Below are 19,697 nucleotides of genomic sequence, written 5' to 3'. Positions count from 1 at the left end.
GACCTGAATAATGATTATTCCCTGAGCAGCTTTCCCTGCAAATTCATCACTATAATATGCAAAAAGCACACTACAGATACAATCAAACATATTAAATAGGTCAGTCAATTGTTTCGTTATATTATAAGTAACCAAAATTAATCCTTTTCTTTGATTATTTCAATTGTTCAGTCCTCATAAGGATTTAGCCAAAAGTTCACCCAACCCAATGCTCCTCTTGGTCCTCAGGACATGGGTTCTGGCACTGCCATTCATTATTTTTCTGACATTACAGAGCAACCGAATACATAATAAGTTTGTGGCTCTTTCCCAGGAGCTTCACCAGTTTGATGCACATGGACACAGAAGCTGCACTGACATTTGCAAAGCAGGATTGTCCCTAAAGGCATGTCTGCAGATCCTTGCCAGAAATAGCCTGGGGTCTCAAGTGTGCCATGATGTGTTGACACAGCCATGGCTGGCTTCTGTTGGCACTGATGTCTCTGGACAAGCCCTGAAAGTCCAGAGCCAAACCATTTCCTCCTCCTTAGGGTGACGCACTGCTGCCAACACCATGTGGCTGGGTCTCAGCCTGACCTCTCAGGCAATGCTGCCTACCCTAGTGGGGTGGTTTGGACAACCAGAGAACTAGAACCCCAAATAAGTCACTTCTTTTTTGTTTTTTCTCTGCCCATCCCCTCCAATAATGAGGGGGCAATATGCAGAAATATAAGTAAAAATAACAATTTACTACAAGAAATAGCAGTAACCACAATGACACGGAGGAAAATAGTTAAAGGCCTAATGTGTTGCCTGGTCCCCCTACCCTTAGGACGAAGACAGAATGGCTCCTGTCCCACACGGTACGCACCACACAGTCTCCCCAGGAACAAAGACAAAATGGTTCCTGACCCCACCCTGTATGGCACACAGTCTCCCGGGGGACAAAGAGAGAGAGGGAGAAAGAGGTAGTGGAGAGGCTTCCCCCTTGCCCCTGGACCATGGGGCCTGGAAAACAAAGAAAAACAATGTAGCAAACATTTTTGTGCAGGAGGACAGCAACCGGTAGCAGGATGTAGGCTCTCTCGCTCAGTGGGGCCAGCAAGTACCAATAGTACCAGCAACAAAACCCTAAAACAGCAGCACTCCCCTGCGGAAGCTGGAAAAAGCAGTTAGTGATAACCCTGAAGCAGCTTGTTGTAGGGTGATTGTGAAAGCCCTGAAACAGCTATGGCGGGGCAGCCCTTCCTCTCTCGGTCAGCGGCAGTGACTAGTGACTGCTGAGCAGTGACTCCCATCCCAAACAGTGGCTGAGGAGGGGTCCCAGGCAGCGTTTCCCTCTGCTGCGGTAGCAGTGGTGGTGATGCCAGAAGGCTCTTTCTCTTCCTGCGACAATGGTGCAGTCCTGGAAGGCGCTACCTTTCCCAAGAGCCAGGGCAACAAACATCAGCCCTTCCATTTCTGCCTGCGATGCTTTTTCCTCTAAAAAGCACACACCCCAGCTGTGATGTGGTGGTATTGAATATTCAACACTAAACATCCATCTCTTTGATTTGTAACCATGGCATTATCCACCCCTTATTCTATATCATCCACTTATGTCCAGACTTACACCTTTCAACTATATACAGATATATATATACACACACACATATAACTACACAAACAGAAATATTATTTCAGTAGTCTCTGACCATTCTTTCAAGATTCTTGTTGAGTTCATTGAGTCCATAACTGGTGTAACTGGAGTGGTCCATACCCATTTGTCCATCATGCATACGGTATACAATAGTAGCGTCTTTCAGCAACCAGTATTATATATGTAATTCAACATTACAGTTGTCAAGCAAAATTGGATCTCTTTGAGGTACACATCATGTTTCCCCATCCTGCATTACCCACCAAGTGCACCCAGGTCCTTGAGCAAAAAAAATCCCATGTATGGGTTTGCCTTAACTCAAGGCAGGACTAGTCAAAACTGTCTTTCCTAACATATTTCTCATATGCACAACGGTGACTTTATCTCCATCTATGGTACATAAGGGTTCTGATTGACCATCTTGATTGGTGGAGCCTTGGGTGTTAAATAATCAGGCAGCCTTCACTAAATGCAGATCCCACTGTTTGAAGGTCCCACTGCCCATTGCCTTCAATGTGGATTTTACGAGTCCATTGTACCATTCAGCTTTCCCAGAGGATGGCACACAATAGGGAATATGATATGAATGGTGGTCCTTCTGTTTCCACCTGTGGTGCTTTTCGGCTGAAAACCATGCCCCCAACTGTAATGTGGTGGTATTGAATATTCAATGCTAAAGCTCCACCCCTGCTTTGTAACCATAACACCAAGACATGCAGAAGAATACCAAACCAAAATTAAGACTGTTTCTAAACATTATCTTTCTAGTTCATCCTAATTCTTTTCAAATTTCATGAACCATAAATTAAACCTGATTGATATTTGCAAGCTTTTCTCACTGATCATAAGTGAGATTACTTGTAATGAAAAGTGGTTTTTACAATACATGATTCCAAGAGCTAAGGAAAAAAAGAACAACAAACCTCCCAAATACTGAAAGATATGAAATAAAACAGAAAAAAATCTCCAGCTGAATACTACGTTGTATCTAGACAAATTAAAGACACTTGTAGACTTTTGCATATTCAGCCCTCTCAGGTTCAACTCTTACATTAATACACATGAAGCACAAGAATTCTACATGTGACGTGGTAGTTTGGAAGATTACTTGTTCCACTGTGCTTATGTTGTTTCAGAGGTCGAACCTCATGGCCAAAACCTCTAGGGAATAACCGCTACCATAAAAATTCAGACAACAAAACAAAGGAAAAGGAATGTTTGTTTTCCTTCACTTTGTTTCTGTCAATTGAACATACAAAAATAAACAAACAGAACCCCCAAACTTCTTCCTGAAGAAAAAAAGAATGTATTGGTTTTTCCACTGGAGAGAAAGATATATAGAATTTCTTAACTTCCTCAAAGTGAAACAATAAAAACCCACAACAGTGAGAGTCATGGAAGCCTACGTCATCCTATTATGCAGAAATGGCCAAATAGCCACCCTGTCCTCTGCCTGTCCACACTATTATTTTAAACTAAAATACAAACAACTATAGATGAGAGTTTGCAGTGCGTTATATGAAGACATATAGGTTCAGGCCATGGCATAAAAGTATTTATAAAATTCTCCTTCTCACAGTTTGTTATAAAAGTATTAGATAACCTTTGAACAGTTACTGATTTAATATCCTTTCTTAATAGACTGATTTTTGCTATGATTATTGAGCAAAGTAAAACAAATTACAAGCTTATTACACACTAAATAGAAAACTACCTTCACTGCAACCACAAAGTAAGTGTATCAAGAATAATCGGCATTGAAATTTTTAAATTCTTTCATGTCTTGATATTTTGAGGTGATGTTTGCAAACTAGGAAATCCTCTTGTACTTGAAAAGAAATCTACCTAACAGTATCATTAAACTACTTTGCATAAATCTAAAAAATTAGAAAAGCATTTGTGGTTGAAATTAGCCAGTGGGTTCCAAGTTATGGGATTGACAGAAAGGCAAATAGAAAAAGCCCATGCCGTTTAAAATAACAGGTCAAACATACTCTGAAGCTAAACAGTCTTAAAGCCAAAGATCCAATAATTTTTCAGCATCTCTCTTTTAATTATTTTTATGAGACCTCACCAAATCCCTCAGGGTGGAAGGAGTGCTGGTTATCACCAAGCCCTGCTGTACATGTCTCCATTAAGCTCTTAGCTCTTGAGAGAAAGCTGATGAAACAACCTACTGTCAATTAACTCCAAACATATGCATGGCTGTGTTTGGCTGACATTTTAATGCCCTTCCCCTTCAATGAACCACAAAACAAAAATACTGAACCTCTAAAATATGCTTCTTTGACAGAAAGCTCAAGGTAGCAAGACTTGCTTCATCACACCACTGATGTATAGAACTCACGTAAAGATATATTTTGCCTTAGGCCTAAGGATTATATCCATACCAAATCACATCAGGAAGCAAGTTTCAAGAAAGGATAGCTCTGTAAAAAATGCATAAAAACCCGATCATTAGAAGAATCCTCAATCCCCATTGTTAAATTCAAGATGCAAGGAACAGCAAAATGACAGAGAAAATCATGCTATTCAGTACATGAACCACTTTTTTTATTTTCATGGTGTTGAGTATAAAATCACAGAATGATAGAATACCCCTGCAGATTGGAGATATAATCTCAGTATGTTTTTTTATAGCTGCCTCTGTTGTACCCATACCCTGAGTTCTTATCTCACATACTACTGTCTGCTTTCTTATCTCAGGACGATTCTTTCTTTATCTTTCCTCTTGAGGTATGCACAGGAACTATATGCCTTTTACAAGACAGTAAACAAGGACATAAAATGAAAGCCTGGCCCCAGTGAAGTCAGTGGTAACACTTCGGAATTTCCTGTATTTTACCGGAAAGAAAATATGCATTTTATCAAAGACAGTTGGCATGAGATCCAAAATAATTCTTAGGCACTTGGTGTATAATTCAGGTGTCATGTTTAAAGAATCATCTACAAAATCCTGCTAACAGGTTTAGGTTTTTAAAAAATCAGATGACAATTTCCTTACATGTGTAGCTGTAGGCATGAATGTCTTCTCTACAGCCACCATATAACCAGGCAGCCAGAGCTGGTTATTTTAAGCAGCCTGTATGTTCCCAGAGCCAAAGCCCAATCCTTTGGGACTCCTCAGGGAGCCTTCACACCCAAACAGAGCTCTGCATAAGAGTCTAGATCCAGGCAAGACATGGCCTTAAAGACATATCTTCCCTTTTAAGCAGCTGGTATGTGGTGACTCACAGCACAGAGCTGAGGAGTGGGTGGCCGGGGCTCTGGGGACAGTTACTGATAGGCAGCCAATGCTCTCTAGGGCCCAGGACCACTGTCCAGTGAGGGACGGTGAGCTCCTCCACCAGGAGCAAGAGTTCAGTTGTTAGCAATGTCGCTACACTGGTGTGTCTTTCTGAGTAGAGCCTGAAGAAACATTATGGCAATGGGATTAGTTATTTCTATGATTTAATTTCTATGATTTAATGCTGCTTAATTATTAGTGTAAAGTAAATAATCAAGGAAACAGAAGAACTAGGAAAGCTGTGCCTGCTAACCACAAAGATCCTCTCTTATCTGTAGGAGAAGTCAATTTTTTGAACTCATTTTTTAGTCTTTTCAGTTCAGGAGAGGTTCTTTAAGGAAATTCCTTAGGAACTTTAAGGAAATTTAAGGAAGTTTCTAGGACATGGCTAGGAATGTATGACAAGCATTACTTGATTGCATTTTTACCATAAATACATTACTCTACTAACATGGGACAATGAAGCTTTGAGGAGAATTACACAAAGCAAACCTCTAGAATTATTCAGTTAAACTGAAACAGTACTCCTACAAGTTTGTTGAATCCTTCAGCACCTCAAAATTTATTTTTGAGCTTGTCAAACAGATAAATGAGTATTCAGAAGAGTTGCTTAGGAAAAAAAAAGTAAGAATCAGGGGTTTATCAATTGTTCCATGTAAAAAATTTAGAGAGAAGCAAGAAGAAAAAGATAGGAAATGCAGTAAGATAAAGCCAGATCTACTTTTGCTACTGATTTAACTCAACTCAGACAACTCAACTAATTTCCAGACAATTAAATTTAGAATTTTTTCTTTCATATTCTCCAACAGTAAAAGTGTGCTGCTACAGAATTTCTAATAAAAAGATATAAACCAAAAATGTGTTTGTGCTGATGCAACACAAGATAGTACTTTCCCATTGCTGGTGAAATTCATGAGAAGTATTTGGAGGTGGCATTGATATACAACAAAGGTGACAAAAAAGCTGTGACAGGTATTTATAGAAAAGAATGAGAGCTAATGGCAGCCACCACATCGAGGAGTTGTCATGTACTGACCTCACATGGCATCAGTACCAAAAAAAATTAGTGGCTGAAGGTTGGTTCAGGAGGAAAATAAGTAAAACATCATCTAGTCTTCTTTAATTAATCTTCTAAACCAAGTTGAATTTTATCAAGACCAGAGAAAGCAGGTCCCAGTGCCAAGGTACACTGCTTGGCCCCCAGTCATCTTTCCTTATTCCAATGCCAGCTATAAGCAGCATCTCCTGAAACATACAGAGGTGCCTGTGCTGTTTCAGTGGCCAGGCTTGATGTCTCTCTTGTGAGCAGCTTTGAATTTGAATAGATGCACCACTAAAACTTAGTACTTCAAGTAGCCCAAGGGATATCAAAATGAACATAAAATCAGAACTCTAAACTGGTGAAAATTTGAGCTTATGGTAATTATGGAAATCAATATTAGAAGCAAACTGCATAATCAGTCTTCAGAGGATTATAAAATGCTGTGAGCAGGTTCTACTATCATCTCAGGTCAAATATAAAATAAAATGTGCAACCTTCCAGTTTTAATCCCAGCTTCACCACTGACTTTGTGAGTCATCCCAGATAGCCTCTGTTTTCCATTCTAGCTCTTCTGCTTTCTCCCTTTCAATTCTAAGCTCGCCTGAGCTGGGTTTGCTTCTTAAGATGTAACTCGAAAAAGAAATTCACACCATTCTTTGGTTAACTTCCAAAAGTAGTGTTCTTTCTCCCCTCTTTTTCTCTGGGTTAACCGCACATTTTAAAAATAAAGCACAAAAGTCTGAGCAAACAGAAATGATTTCCACATGATATCCACAGAATTCTAAAGAAAATCTGCATTTTCTTGAGTCTCACTGAAAGGCTACTGAAGATTACTGCTGATTCCCTCCAATCCTTTCAGCTAAATGAGAAGAATCCTCATCATGCTGCTAACAAATGACTTGAAATCACTTTTTTCACCCCTGTAGTGCAAGAGAAAACCAGCTAAAAATGGCACAGGTCTGCTCCTAATGGACATGAGCATATACCAGATCCCAGCCTCTTCTCTAAGTGACTTGACATAGACTTCCTGGCTGCACACTTATTAGCTCAATCCTGCTTATACAGCACACAGGAAATAATATTAAAGAGCTCCATGAAGTAGCATATAGGGCCATAAATTTCAAATTGAGACATCTTCCATTTCTGCACTTGTAGGCATATGGAGAAGAGGATTTGAGAGGGGTAATACACCTGATGCCTTCCCACCGTGAAATCGAGAAGTAAATCTGAGGTGTCCTCACATCTTGAGGACTGGTGAAGAGGCACTCAGAAGCACAAGGGTCCTTCAACAATGCACAGTGGTATCTCAAAAGCTTCCATTGTTGAAATATAACTATTTGACTTTTTGTTTCAATCCCAATCTGCACATGCAAAACACAGTTATCAAAATAAACATCTCTGTCACACTAACAATTGCTGTTTTTGGTGAGGGCCCCCCTGATCTCTGAACTGCTATCTCAGTGAAAGGCAAACAAGCCTGGAGGAAAAGGAATGGGGGGAAGAGTGAGGAATTATACATATTCTAATGATGTCTTCATTTCCCAGCAGCTCTACAACAAAGTGCTCTGTGGTGCTGAATCTGACCTCACTAAAACCAGTATCAGAAAACCTGCCACACTGTAAGCACTTACATGGTTTTCCTCTGCAAACATGCTTTCCTTTGTTTACTATATCTTTAAGTACATGAATGCACAGACCACCCACAGTATCAGATAGCCTAGCATGGGAAAGGTGAGAGATGAGGCTAGGATTGCTTCTTTATATGAATATAAATTAATCTATCTGATCCACATATGCTAGTGAGCCACAGCTCATCCTTAGTCAATTCATGTCCCTGACAGGCTAACTTGTCCCAAGCTCTCCAGAAATCATGCAGATGAAAGAGCCAAGCCCGTGGTATAGGAATTACAGGACTGGAGAGTTAAAAAGGGATTTGCAAATCAAGTAGTAATGCCTGCCTTGGCTTAATTTAACGTATCCTATTCTACTGCTGCTCCCCCCTCCCAGCAGCAGCAAATCAGTACTATACACAGAAGCAGTCATGGTGTGAGACACTACCTGATCTCTACTGCAGCACCTGGTTAAAAATATGCTCAGTATCCTCTGGGCTCTGACCTGCATACAATGAAACAAAGATAGGGATGGTTTTACAGATGAACACAGGATCTGGAAGTGAGCACACTAAGTCATTTCTCTGCTCTCCTTCTGCACCTTATCAGTGACATTTCCCTAACAGCACAAGATGCAGCACCAGGCTCACTGCATTTCAGCTCCCCAAGGAAACTCACTCAGATCCTCCCAGGGATAACACTTTATCTGGCAAGAACCAGAGTAAAAAGTGAAAGCATTAGTTAATTTTGCACCTTGGTTGCTCGCATCCACAGACACTGCAACTCAACAGCAGAGAGGATAACAGATAAAGGGAAGAATTTCTCTAGAATCTCTTAAAAACCCCACCTTTGGGTTTGCTGATCAATCACATTTATAACCATGCGACATTACTGCAAGGAATATTCTGAAAATGCATTTGCTATGAACCAGGCTCAGCCTCTCTTCTTCCCTGCACACATGCAGCCCTTTAAGAAATGTCTAATTCCCTTCACAGCAGAACCTGTGTGTCTTATTCCCTGGCACAGAAATGCAGACACGGATCCACTCTACTCCATTTTACACTTTCAGATCTGTTTGGCAATCAAGAGCTGGGGAGAGGAAAGGGGAATAGAGGAAAATGTGCTGCTATGCTTTTCCCTGTGCTGCTGCTGTAAGAAGAAATGAGTATGGGATTATGACTAAATATCGAACTAAAGGGAAGTGTTCCACCTAGAGACCATCCTCACCAGGCAAGGTAACGGGTATGTTACCTGCAAACAGACAGTCTTTTAGAATTGAATATGCCTGCTGGTTCTGTGGTAAAAAATGATGCAGAGGTATTGCCCCCAGTAGTAATTAACAATGTTAATCTTCTTCTTCCTCTCTATGGTGATAAAAAGAGTAATTTTTATATTTAATTAATGCAGAGGATCATTTTGGAAACTGGCTAATGAGGCTCTGATCACATTACCATGAAAATGTGCATTAACATCGCAACTGAGGAGGCTGCTTCATGTGTAGAGAATCCACTTTGTAATTAGCCCACTGTGAAATGAATCACGTCAGGAGGAACTCAGAGGGAACCAGTGGGCACTGGGCACTTAGCTGCTGCTGTGCCAATAGACCACCAACATTCTAAGCTGGTTTTTCTCCTCTGCACTGCCTGTCAGCAGCAGTGCAGTCCAAAAATGCCAGTGTTCAGCCTCTGTCAACGGCAACGTGTCAAAGCCAGGACAAATTACAGAGAGAGAGAGAACAGATGCTGAAAGGCACTAAACTTTAGTATGCAAGAGTCTGCTGTGCCAAGAGGAAAAAAACAAACAAAAAGCTGCAAATCAAATACTGATTCAATAGGGTCCGAGAAAAAATTATGGGCTATTATGGGAAATGCTTTAATCTTATCTTATTCTGAAGGAGCTGGGAACACGTTAGCAGCAGACTGCTACTCTGCTACATACTACACTGCTATGATGCTGAAACAGACACTAAAATATCTAAATGGAATTAAGATCTTTGTCTAGTAGTAAACGGAAATAGCACACACAATGAATGAACAAGCAGAACATCTCACCCATGGAAACCCTGTTGTACTCAGTACCTGTTTAAAGGTGACAACATATTTCAGAATTATTTCAATTTTAATTAATTAATCTAAAAATTTAACATACTTCTCAGCCAGCACAGACATGCCATAAAAACTTTGTTCCTTAACTTAGGTTCCTTAACCTGAGATCACACACCTAATGCTTTCAGAGGCAGCAGTGCAACTTATCTGAAATCAGTCTTATTACCAAAGCCAAGGGCTCCCTTAAAACATCACTGATACGGTTCAATGAGACTGCTACTATATGACTGACATCTTGGCAGAAGATGCACAAAAATGTTAAAAGAATCCTACAGGAAGTCATCTGAAGGGGGAGTGGCATACAAGCAGAAAACAACAGGCACCCAAAATACTAATAATTACCAACCTCCCCCCAAACAACTTAGGCAGCAATTTGCCAAAGGAAAGAAAAAAGGCAAAGCAAAACAAAAGCACTACTTACTCTCTGTAAAGAACACACATTTTTACTCTGGAGATGCTGGTAATATCCTCTGCACTCACCTGTGAAACTTCATAGAGCAGTTTGTAGTGCTCCTCTCTCTTCTGAAAAGTGCACAGATTGCAGCCCATCCTAATAAGCAACACAAGAGCAAAGCCTCTAATTTTCCCAGCACTGAACAGCAAATGCACTGACAGGGAATCACCCTCCAGACTTGTCTACTGTTTTTCATCAGTCACTCCAACCCCGACACAAAGGCACGCCACTGTTAGCTGGAAGCACAAGGCAGGGCAGTGTGTAGCAGCATGCTCTTCTTCCCTTTCCCTAACTATCTTATACTCACGTATACACACACAGAGTTTCGACTCAGTTCATGGCAACACTCCCCCTGTCTCTGCATCAGTGCACATGACTACACAGATTCCCACTCATGAATATTAATAGCCTCTCATTGATTATTTATGACAGAACGTGTTAGCGGGGAGGGGTGTCATAGCTGCTGCTGATGACAGATGAATATTCACTAATTAAGAAGCAAATGTACCGTGGTTAAACAAAATTCACTTGTGTCAATACCACCTCTGTTTATTAAGGTTAGAGAGACTAAGCTGCATGCATTTCACCCACACTCACCTTAATTGTGAGCCTAATTCATTAATGGGGGTGTGAAAAGCACAAGTCAAGTCTTCTGTTAGGTCTTCACCTTGTGCAACAGGGATCATGGAATACATTTAAAATATTTTCAAGTGTTTTAGGAGAGTGCTTGTGAAACCTGAGTTGATGTTGCTAAAAATTTAAAGCAAAGATGGAAGAAGAGAAAATTAATGCAGATGGCTATACTGCTAGCTTTAACTTTAGTACTGTCAAATTTAGCCAAAATTCCAGTGTATTCATAAAAGGCATGGGTCTGTAACAAGTCATCATATGTATTCAGTAAACATGGAAGTGCAGGTGTGCCTGACCTGGTGTTGTTTACACATTGTATTGTCTATTAAATAACCTCACATTCAAGTCTCTTTCTTTCATGTACTACAGATTAATATTAATTATAGATTAAATTTCTCAGAAAGAGAGAAGAGTAGTCAGACATACCCTCTAGAACTCCTAGTTATCAAAGCTTTTGTTATAACATGTCATTATATCCACTTTTACCATTTGTAAATTAGATTTTAATGGTGCCACAATTCTCAATGTGTGTATTAAGGCAAGGATGCATTTAAAATTAAACCCACATGTTAAATATTAAAGCCAATGCAAATCACACTTAATTTGAGGTTGACATTATTCCTGTATTGTATATAATAACCCATTGGTAGTTATGTCAAATAAAAAACCAGCTATGAAAAACCAGGACAAACCCCCCAACTTTGCTTCTATTTTATCCTTTCTCAGCAACTTAGCTCTTAAAGAACTATATCCTTGTTTCAAAGCATCTCTAATCTGGACAGGATAGCAGGTGGAATCCAAAGCAGAAATAATTACACGGAAACCAGTTAGTTAAGATTGACACTGGGCCCTAAAGAGCTGGAATTACTAAGCACTGATGTACAACTACTGGGTTTTTTTGGGTGCAGTTTCTTAAAAGTGCTTTGTCAAACATTTAAAATCAATAACAGGAAATGATTCTAATGAGCACTAATTGATAACAAATTGTCTTTGCATCTAGCAGCACCTCAAACACCACAAACGCTGAGTAGCTAGTAGATCAACAATCATGTGCTGCTTATCACTTCAGCCCCTTGGGATATAATAATCTGATTTTCTGGGCCCTAATTTTACCTAACAGCCGGGATAAAAGCCAAGCAGAGAAACCTACAGGAAAAAATGCTTTCCGTATTAGTAAAGTTTGCTAGAACCTCTATGTAAATTACAGATAGCTTGAGACTAACTCTTAATTAAATTTCATCTCCTTTAATAAATTATCAGACGTAGGAGGAATCGAATAATGACCATTAATAGAGCAAGCTCTTATCAGCTTCCAGTACTGTTCTGAAACAGAACATTAAGATTAATTTTTATTTGGTGGAAGATCCTGTGCAGTCAGGTTTGGTTATGAATTTTCTCCAAAGTCCAAACATTTCAAAGATGAACCGTGGAGGCAGGTTCATCATTGTTAGAAAGAATCAGCCTCTGTTCTCCTTCTCCACACTCACATAAGATGCTGTTCACGCTGAGAGGTTTAAACCCATGATGCAAACATCAACTCAATCTTTGAAGGTTTCTATATTGTGAGGTGCAGAAGGATTCTCAGATGTGTAAATTTTGAACTTAAGAAAGTCAGATCAATGAACAAGACAACAGTCATGCAAGGACAACCATGCCATCTTTCGATGAAAGTGTTTTCTCCTTCGACTGACACAACTTCTTCCTCTGACACAATTTGAAAGCTAAACTACATTCTTGAAAGGAGACATGATTTGCCCTGGTATATTTTTGATAGTCTCTTAAAATTAATTCTTTAAAAAGTGTGTGTGGGGAAAGGATATATTATTACAGGAATATGGGTATATACAAGAAACAAACAACAACCACAAAAACCAAGAGACAAAATAAGCAATGAAAAGCTACAGTTAAGCTTTCAGCAGTTTTCCCTGACAATGTCTTTTTTCACTGTTCTTCCTCTGGTTCTTTTGTTTACTTCTCTGAAGCCAACACAGGCTTCTCCATTCATTTGTCAAGTGCCTGCCCTCTGCCCATACAAAGAGTAAAAAAATTCTCTCTTTTGTGACCACTAACGGGCAGAGTCTGCAGGGCTGAACAGATTTCTTTGAGAAGGAAAGGTGTACTTCCAGGTTCTTGAACTCCATCTAAACATACAGCTTTGATTTTACATGTGATCAAAATACTAAACATTTCAGGCAAAACCTGATGGAAATACAAACTGAAAAGAAATATATGATGTACTTTGGTCAAGTTGAATTTGATACCAGGGAGAAAGTAATCTCTTTCTTTCCCTTTTTCTCTCCCTCATCTTAATCACCCCCCAACATTTTGTAGTTGAAGCGACCAAAAAGGTACTAAAATATAATCAAGTAATTCTTATTTTATATGTAATTCAAAGATATTTCATTAATTCAATGCTTTTCTTGATTGTGGAGTTCTTTATGTTCATTGTAAACAAGTTAATCTTACCATAAAGACTAAAATCATAACTCACAGTCAAACCAGCAATGCAATAATGAAAAGGGATGGAGTTTTTAAGAGAGTTACAAAAAAATTTCTGTTAATATTTTCAAAAAAGGTACCCTTGTTTAGGTCCTCTAATTAATTTTAAGTATCTGGGAGATGACTTACATATTTGGTATATAATTTCCTCACTGAGGTATAGAAATGTCTAATTTATAAGCACCCATGCTTGAAAGTTTATCATTGCAAAAAACTGAAGACAATGACACTGCAAATTAAAGACCACTCACTCCTTTATATCTTCTTTATCACACAGCTAAAAGAAATAATAAAACATAACATTCGTCAACATTCAGTGAAGTTGGTGAAGCTGTTGGTCCAAACTCAGTGGTGAAACCCAGTTCAACATACATGGAATTCCAAGTTCTCTTTGCAAACTCTTGAATTCACACAGTCCTCCTGCCAAGTCCATTGCATTCACTCCAAAAATTTTGAGGAATTTTCAGAAATCCATTTCACAGAATAGATGGCAATGTAATTTATAGTCTAAGGGCTGCATAGCTGCAAAACAAAATTATCATAAGAAAAAGGGAGTTGGAAAAACCCTTTGCTTATGCCCACTGTTCTGCACAAAGGCTTGAACTCATAAAGCTTAACCTCAGTCTGGGCAGATCTTTCAGATAATTGTCATATTTGGTGTTTTTCATAAAACTTCAGCTGCTGGAGTCAGGTTATTGTATGCATCAGTCAGTGTGCATATAGGAAAAACAAGGAACTTTCCATACCTGTGATTGCACAAAAAAATTGAAAAACCTTCAGTAAACATAATGCAAGACTCAGAATTTGCATACAAGCTAACCAGCTTGAACTCTAAGATAACATAATATATATTACCCAGTAGGCTAAATGAAGGTGCAAACCATGGAATTACAGAATCATTGAAATAAGCTTAGGCTTCAATAAAATGGATTTTTGAAAATATAATAAACTGCAAAATCTCACCACAGTTCCTAAAAGATACAGAAAGTCTTACTCAAAGTAAAAATGCTATATGTTTTCCACAGGCATCAGAACACACTTAAAACTGCATGAATATAAATACTAAGAATTTGTATCTACAAAAAATGCAATATTGTCTGGAAATTAATTTATGTCCATAGGGAAGACACTTGTTTAAACTCATGTCTTTTAGCACAGCTAGCAAGACTTCATGCACTTCTCAAAGTCACAGTAAAAGTAAGGGTGGTGGGAGAAAAGGCAGGACATGAAATGCCCATGTTCTGTATTTCCCAGGAGGGCTGTAATTTATCTGAAGACTATCCAGGCCTACCTGACTATAAATCAAATGAGCTCTGTAAGTGGTATCTTTCATTAGGCTCAAATGCCTCCTGGAAGGAAGGGAGCAACTACAACACCGTATTGCACAAGCCCAGTATATTGATAGTCATTGATTTTTTTTTCCTATCCGTGGTTAAATTGACATGAGATCTGTGGGATCCCATGGGATTCCTTGTCCAAGGAGAAAAGAAAAGAAAGCACATGAGGAACCTTTTCTGTCAAATTTGCTTTCATTACAAGATCTCCTTGTTCCTTTTGTTCTACACAAGAAGAAAAAAAAAAAAAGAAAATAACCCATCTGTTTCAATCTCTGCTTATCTACCAATCCCATGTGAATGTCCAGGCTACCTTTCTTTGGGAAAAGTACAATTCCTTTACCAGGTCTACTGGCCAAACTTCAGACTGCTCAGATACTTTTGTTTTCTCTTTTCTTTTTCAAAGTTTCATCCAGGATGTTCTTTTCCAAGGTTTTTACTCTTCCTTATAGCTCCTTAAACTGCTGCCATGATCAGTTACAGAGCTGTTGCAGAAAACCAAATGATGTATATGCTGAATTTTAAGCCCTTAGGAATACATAAAGGTTGGCGTCAAGATTTTGTTACCAAATTCTAGAAGGAATTGGACTTTCTCTTGATTTTCTCTACCTCGCCAGTTAGTTATAAGGAAACAATCTTACATGCCTTTAGTTGTTTTAAACCATCTGATCATGTGAAACCAGGTTGATGGCTCTTAACTGCACTGGAGAGTTTCAACACTATGGAGTGTGCACAACAGAATGATTCATAAATAAGCTTGAAATGATTTAAAGTAAACAGGTATTAATCAGGATAGCCAAATCTAAAATGTAGGTTCCCACAGTTGTGGGAAAAAACTCTGATTATAGATAAATTGGTATATAAAGGCCCATGCCAATAAACATTAAATGATGCACTTAGGGAACACTGTTAAAATATTCAGAGTCATGATCTCTAAAGTAGTTATTTCTACTCAGAAAATAGATGTGGAGTTGTGGACAGTTTCCTTGAATTGCCTGAGGAGAAGACTGACAGTGGAGCAGAAAGTATTGTAATGAAACTGCACAAACCCCAGAAATACCCACATGTGAATACAGTTCTGGTCTTTCCATCTTTAAATCATTTAATGGAAATGGAAGAGCTATGAAGAACAAATAAGAAACACAGATGTGTAACAATTCACTTTCCCTACATTTTTCATCTTAACCTGTATCCTTTTTTCCTCATACAGGCAGGTATTTTTCCTCATACAGAAGACATTGCTTCTCACATTACATGATGAAATAATTACACAATACATTTAGAAGGAAGCATGGATTTTTTTCCAAGTAATTTGGCAGTGGAACTCATTATCAAAACTTGAAGGAAGTGAAAAGCAGAAAAGGGTTTAAAAAAGGTATTTAGACAACTTTACAACAGATAACTGTCAGAAGTCATCTGCCTGCTCAGGAAGCCCATAATTCACTGACTCCTGGGAGCTATGAGAGATAGGACAACAGTGAGATTTCTCTCCATGCATCCCCTTGCTGATAGCTTGCCTGTATTTATTACCCACCCCTTCAGAAATCTAATATTGGCAATATGATCTCTTTACTAATTCAATTTTAAAGCTCCAAATTTACCAGTTCTTGCACAAAAAAGCTAGAATATGTACTTAACTGAAAGTTCTTTAGCTAATATTACTTGCTAATACACCATAGAGTACAACTACATTACAAGTTTTTATTAATGATCACATAATGACTTTGAACTGCAAACACATTTATAAAAGTACATTTTATTATTGCCCTAGTTGGTTTCAAAGCTTTTCAAGCTACATTTGTTAAAAAAAAAACCAACTAATTTTCCTCTGCACCTGAAGATTATATCTGAGCTTTTTTTACATCTGTGTGGGAAAGATCATTGGGAACTAATGTCAAGTTTAGGCCTAGATCAAACATAGGCAAATATCAATGAAAGGCCTCATTGAGAAACTGAGCTCACAGTACAAAACTGTAATTCAACTGCTGAAGCAGCAGGAACTTGTTCAGAGGATGAGAGCAGAGGTGAGGAACTCCTTGGCTCTGTTCTTTCCTCTGATACCTGCGTCACTATAAAAGCTCTTCTTTTTTACATTCTTATAAAATGAGTAAAACCTGTCTTGCAAGAGCATCAATTCAATGAACCTTTTAAGACTTTGCAGAGCTTTTCAAAGAATGTATTATGGATGGCTGTTACACCCATCCAAGTTCTGCTGAGGCCACCCTTGCTGTCTCCAGCACTCAAATGTAATTAACATGTCTTATATGGTTTCTCAATCAAAAATTTTAAGTTTTATGCTGCTAATCAGTATAGAATTACAAAATGAAAAATTACTCATGACTTGATAAAGTCCCTTGCTAAAAATAACAATCACAGCAATTTGAAGGATTAGAAAAGTTAACAAGATAACTACTTAGGTGAGGGTGATGGTTGAACGTGCCTTCTTACTGGAGTGGCTAAAATAACTAACTAGAGGTAGATTGGACTGTTTCCTTTTTAGTTGCCTTCCAGTTTAAGTACCATTAGTTGGATAAATCTGCAAGAGTAGTTTTGGCACACCTGAGTATTTGCAAAGTGAAGTAAAGATGCTGAGAAGAGGAGTTTGTCATGAATATGGCGCTACCAGTATAGCGACACATTTAGCAATACGGACATGCCACCATTCACTTTCTCAGCTCATACAACTGACAATCTGGAAGAACTGTTGAAGGATAAATGCAATAAAATAGATTATTCTGCCTTGCCCCATATAAATGGTCTACCGTGCCCTAGAAAAACATCCCAGGATTAGGGAAGTTTTCATGGCCTTGAATGGATTTTCATGGTATTGAAGCTCAAAAGGAGACCTGCACTGAATCAGGCCATAAAAGCAGCTGTTTTTCTCCTTTGCCAAAGGAGATGTTGTAATATAACTGTCAGAAGTTCACACTACTATAGTAAAAAATAGTTTTATAGTACAGATAAGACCTAAGTCTTTAAAGGAATAGTGAGACAGAGGGCAGTTGCTTGCTTTTGTGTAACTAATCATGACTTCATCACCCTAAACCTAGTATTAGGTGGTGTATGTGATTGTATCTCAAATCTGGTTCCCAACACCCACCTGACAGAATGATGGATGCAGGAGTGGCACTGCATGATGCTGCAGAAGGAACTGCCCATGCTACTCCTGTGTCTGACAGCTAGTCAGACTAGCTAGTTTTGTTTAGACTGGCTATTTTGATTTAAAATAGCAATTTGAAGTGAAATTAACACAGTTTATTGACAGTCATTAACTGACTGCCATCAAAGCTCCATTGATTCTGTTGTCAGCAAAGCTTTTTAATGATCTAAAACTAATGCAGCTTCCCTTCCTATAAAATCCACCTAGCATCAAAGATATAATTTGTACACTGTTTGGGCTTTCTAAAGCTTAAACTCACGGCAAGTGCACCTGCTTTCCAGAAGATCATTACGTAAATATCCCAGCGAAGCTCAATCAACCTGGCTTTAGTTACCCTACCGTCTGCTCTAGGAGAACATAATGTTATTAGATGTGTCATTCCCTGAAAATTGTTGGTGTTTGGCTACTGTGGCAGGTGTCAGGAGATGCAGGGGTCTTTCTACTGGATGCTGACCTGGCTGACTACCTAGGCCCAGCCCAGTCCCTGCCCCCACACCAGCATCACTGGAACCCCATGCCAGCCTCTCTGCTAGTCTCAAGGTGCCCTGAGCCCCCACAGCACACCAGAGCTCAGGCTTGCCACTGTGCCCTGCCAAACCCCAGCTCATTTCAATGTTCACCCAGGCCACTGAGAAACAGCAATATCAGGTCTGAACTCAGGTAATAAGGAGTTAGGAAGAAAAATGTAGAAAGAGTGAAAAAACTCCTGCAGAGCTACAGGGATGGAGACAAATGAAATCCGATTAACAACGCCTCTTCTATTTTGATGTCCTGTGGAAAAGAAATTAGCATAGCAAATCCTGCTTTATCTCTGAACGAAAATTCAGATCCTTAGTCTGAAACCCACTCTTTTCTCCTGGAATAAAAAGCCAAAATGAAGATCTTGTCAGCTTTGGCAGGGAGATTGGTCACACATCAGCAGTTTGCAGGGGTGGGTGCCCACCCAACCCTTGCTGCTTGCCACCCAGCCTCTGCTCAGATGCTGCCACCCCTGTGCTCTGCTTCAGCCTTACTGCAGCTTGCCAGGACTTCTGGTTTGTCTGAGCCCCATGGACAGGCAAGTTACAAACGCTTTTTGAACAGAGCTTTCTAAAATAGACAAAGGGCAATGTACAGTAGAGGAAAAGAATTCAATTACATTACAGTCAAAGAATGCAAATTAAAGTGAAGTGCTTAATTAGTATTTAGACAAAAAGCAGTATGAAATAATACAAACATCAAGACGACTTAAAAGAAACCTGGGAAACTGGAATTGTAGAGGTAAGGGTCTCATTCACTTTGCCAAGACTGAAGCGGTGAAAACCCTCACTGTGTTCTGAAGATGAACCCCTTAGCACCTTTCTTCACTGAAAAGTGTTAAGAGATGAAATAGTAGCAACACCAGTGCAATTCATCTAGGATGAAAATCCTTCCCAACTAAACTTTCACACAGAGAAAACATGCTCTCACAGAAGTTTTGCATTTCAAAATATACCCTTCTTGAAAAACACGCCAGAGCTCCCTAGTGTATTTTGGCTGTCAATATCATTCATAAATAAAGATAAAGCAGAGTCTAGACCAGAGAAATACAATGAGAAATAAAACAGAAATCTGCTGCTCCAAGAATCTTTGCTTTGTAATTCTCCACTAATGTTATCTCCAGTACTGGTGCTTAGAAAAGGATGATCTTCAAAGGTTCCTTCTGTGTTTCTGTGGTTTTACCTAAACTTCTTTCCTTACTAGGAAATGTCCACCCTGCTTTGTCCAACAATGCAGTGAGTGCTCTTGGCACCCATTTACTTTACCAAAGCAAACAATGCTATTTCTTAAAAATAATAAAATAAAATTTTATTATGTGGGATAGATATTTCAGGAGGTACTGTTTGGAGTTCTGTATCTCAAAATGTTCAAGGACACTTGTACCATCTTCTTCAGCTCCTCTAGTAAGGCAGATCCTGTACTTACATTTGTAGGAGTTTA

At 39.0% G+C, this 19,697-nt stretch overlaps 1 protein-coding gene across 2 annotated transcripts in view; it reads right to left on the bottom strand.

Annotated features, from left to right (window-relative positions):
• PDZRN4 (PDZ domain containing ring finger 4) overlaps positions 1 to 19,697 on the bottom strand; it is a 231,546-nt gene that overhangs the window by 92,132 nt on the left and 119,717 nt on the right. The window contains exon 1 of one of the 2 annotated variants that reach the window (XM_050325401.1): positions 10,142 to 10,210. The exons of the other annotated variant lie outside the window; for it this stretch is intronic. Within the exon in view, the coding sequence (XP_050181358.1) occupies positions 10,142 to 10,210 (69 nt within the window). Of the gene's footprint in view, positions 1 to 10,141; positions 10,211 to 19,697 lie in introns of those variants that run through there. 2 annotated transcript variants of the gene reach the window in all.

This window comes from Myiozetetes cayanensis, unplaced genomic scaffold, assembly GCF_022539395.1.
Source record: "Myiozetetes cayanensis isolate MyiCay16 unplaced genomic scaffold, myiCay2020 scf3, whole genome shotgun sequence".
NCBI classification, from domain to species: Eukaryota; Metazoa; Chordata; class Aves; order Passeriformes; family Tyrannidae; genus Myiozetetes; species Myiozetetes cayanensis.
Note: the sequence above shows the minus strand (reverse complement) of the source record. Positions and strands in the feature narration are given on the sequence as shown.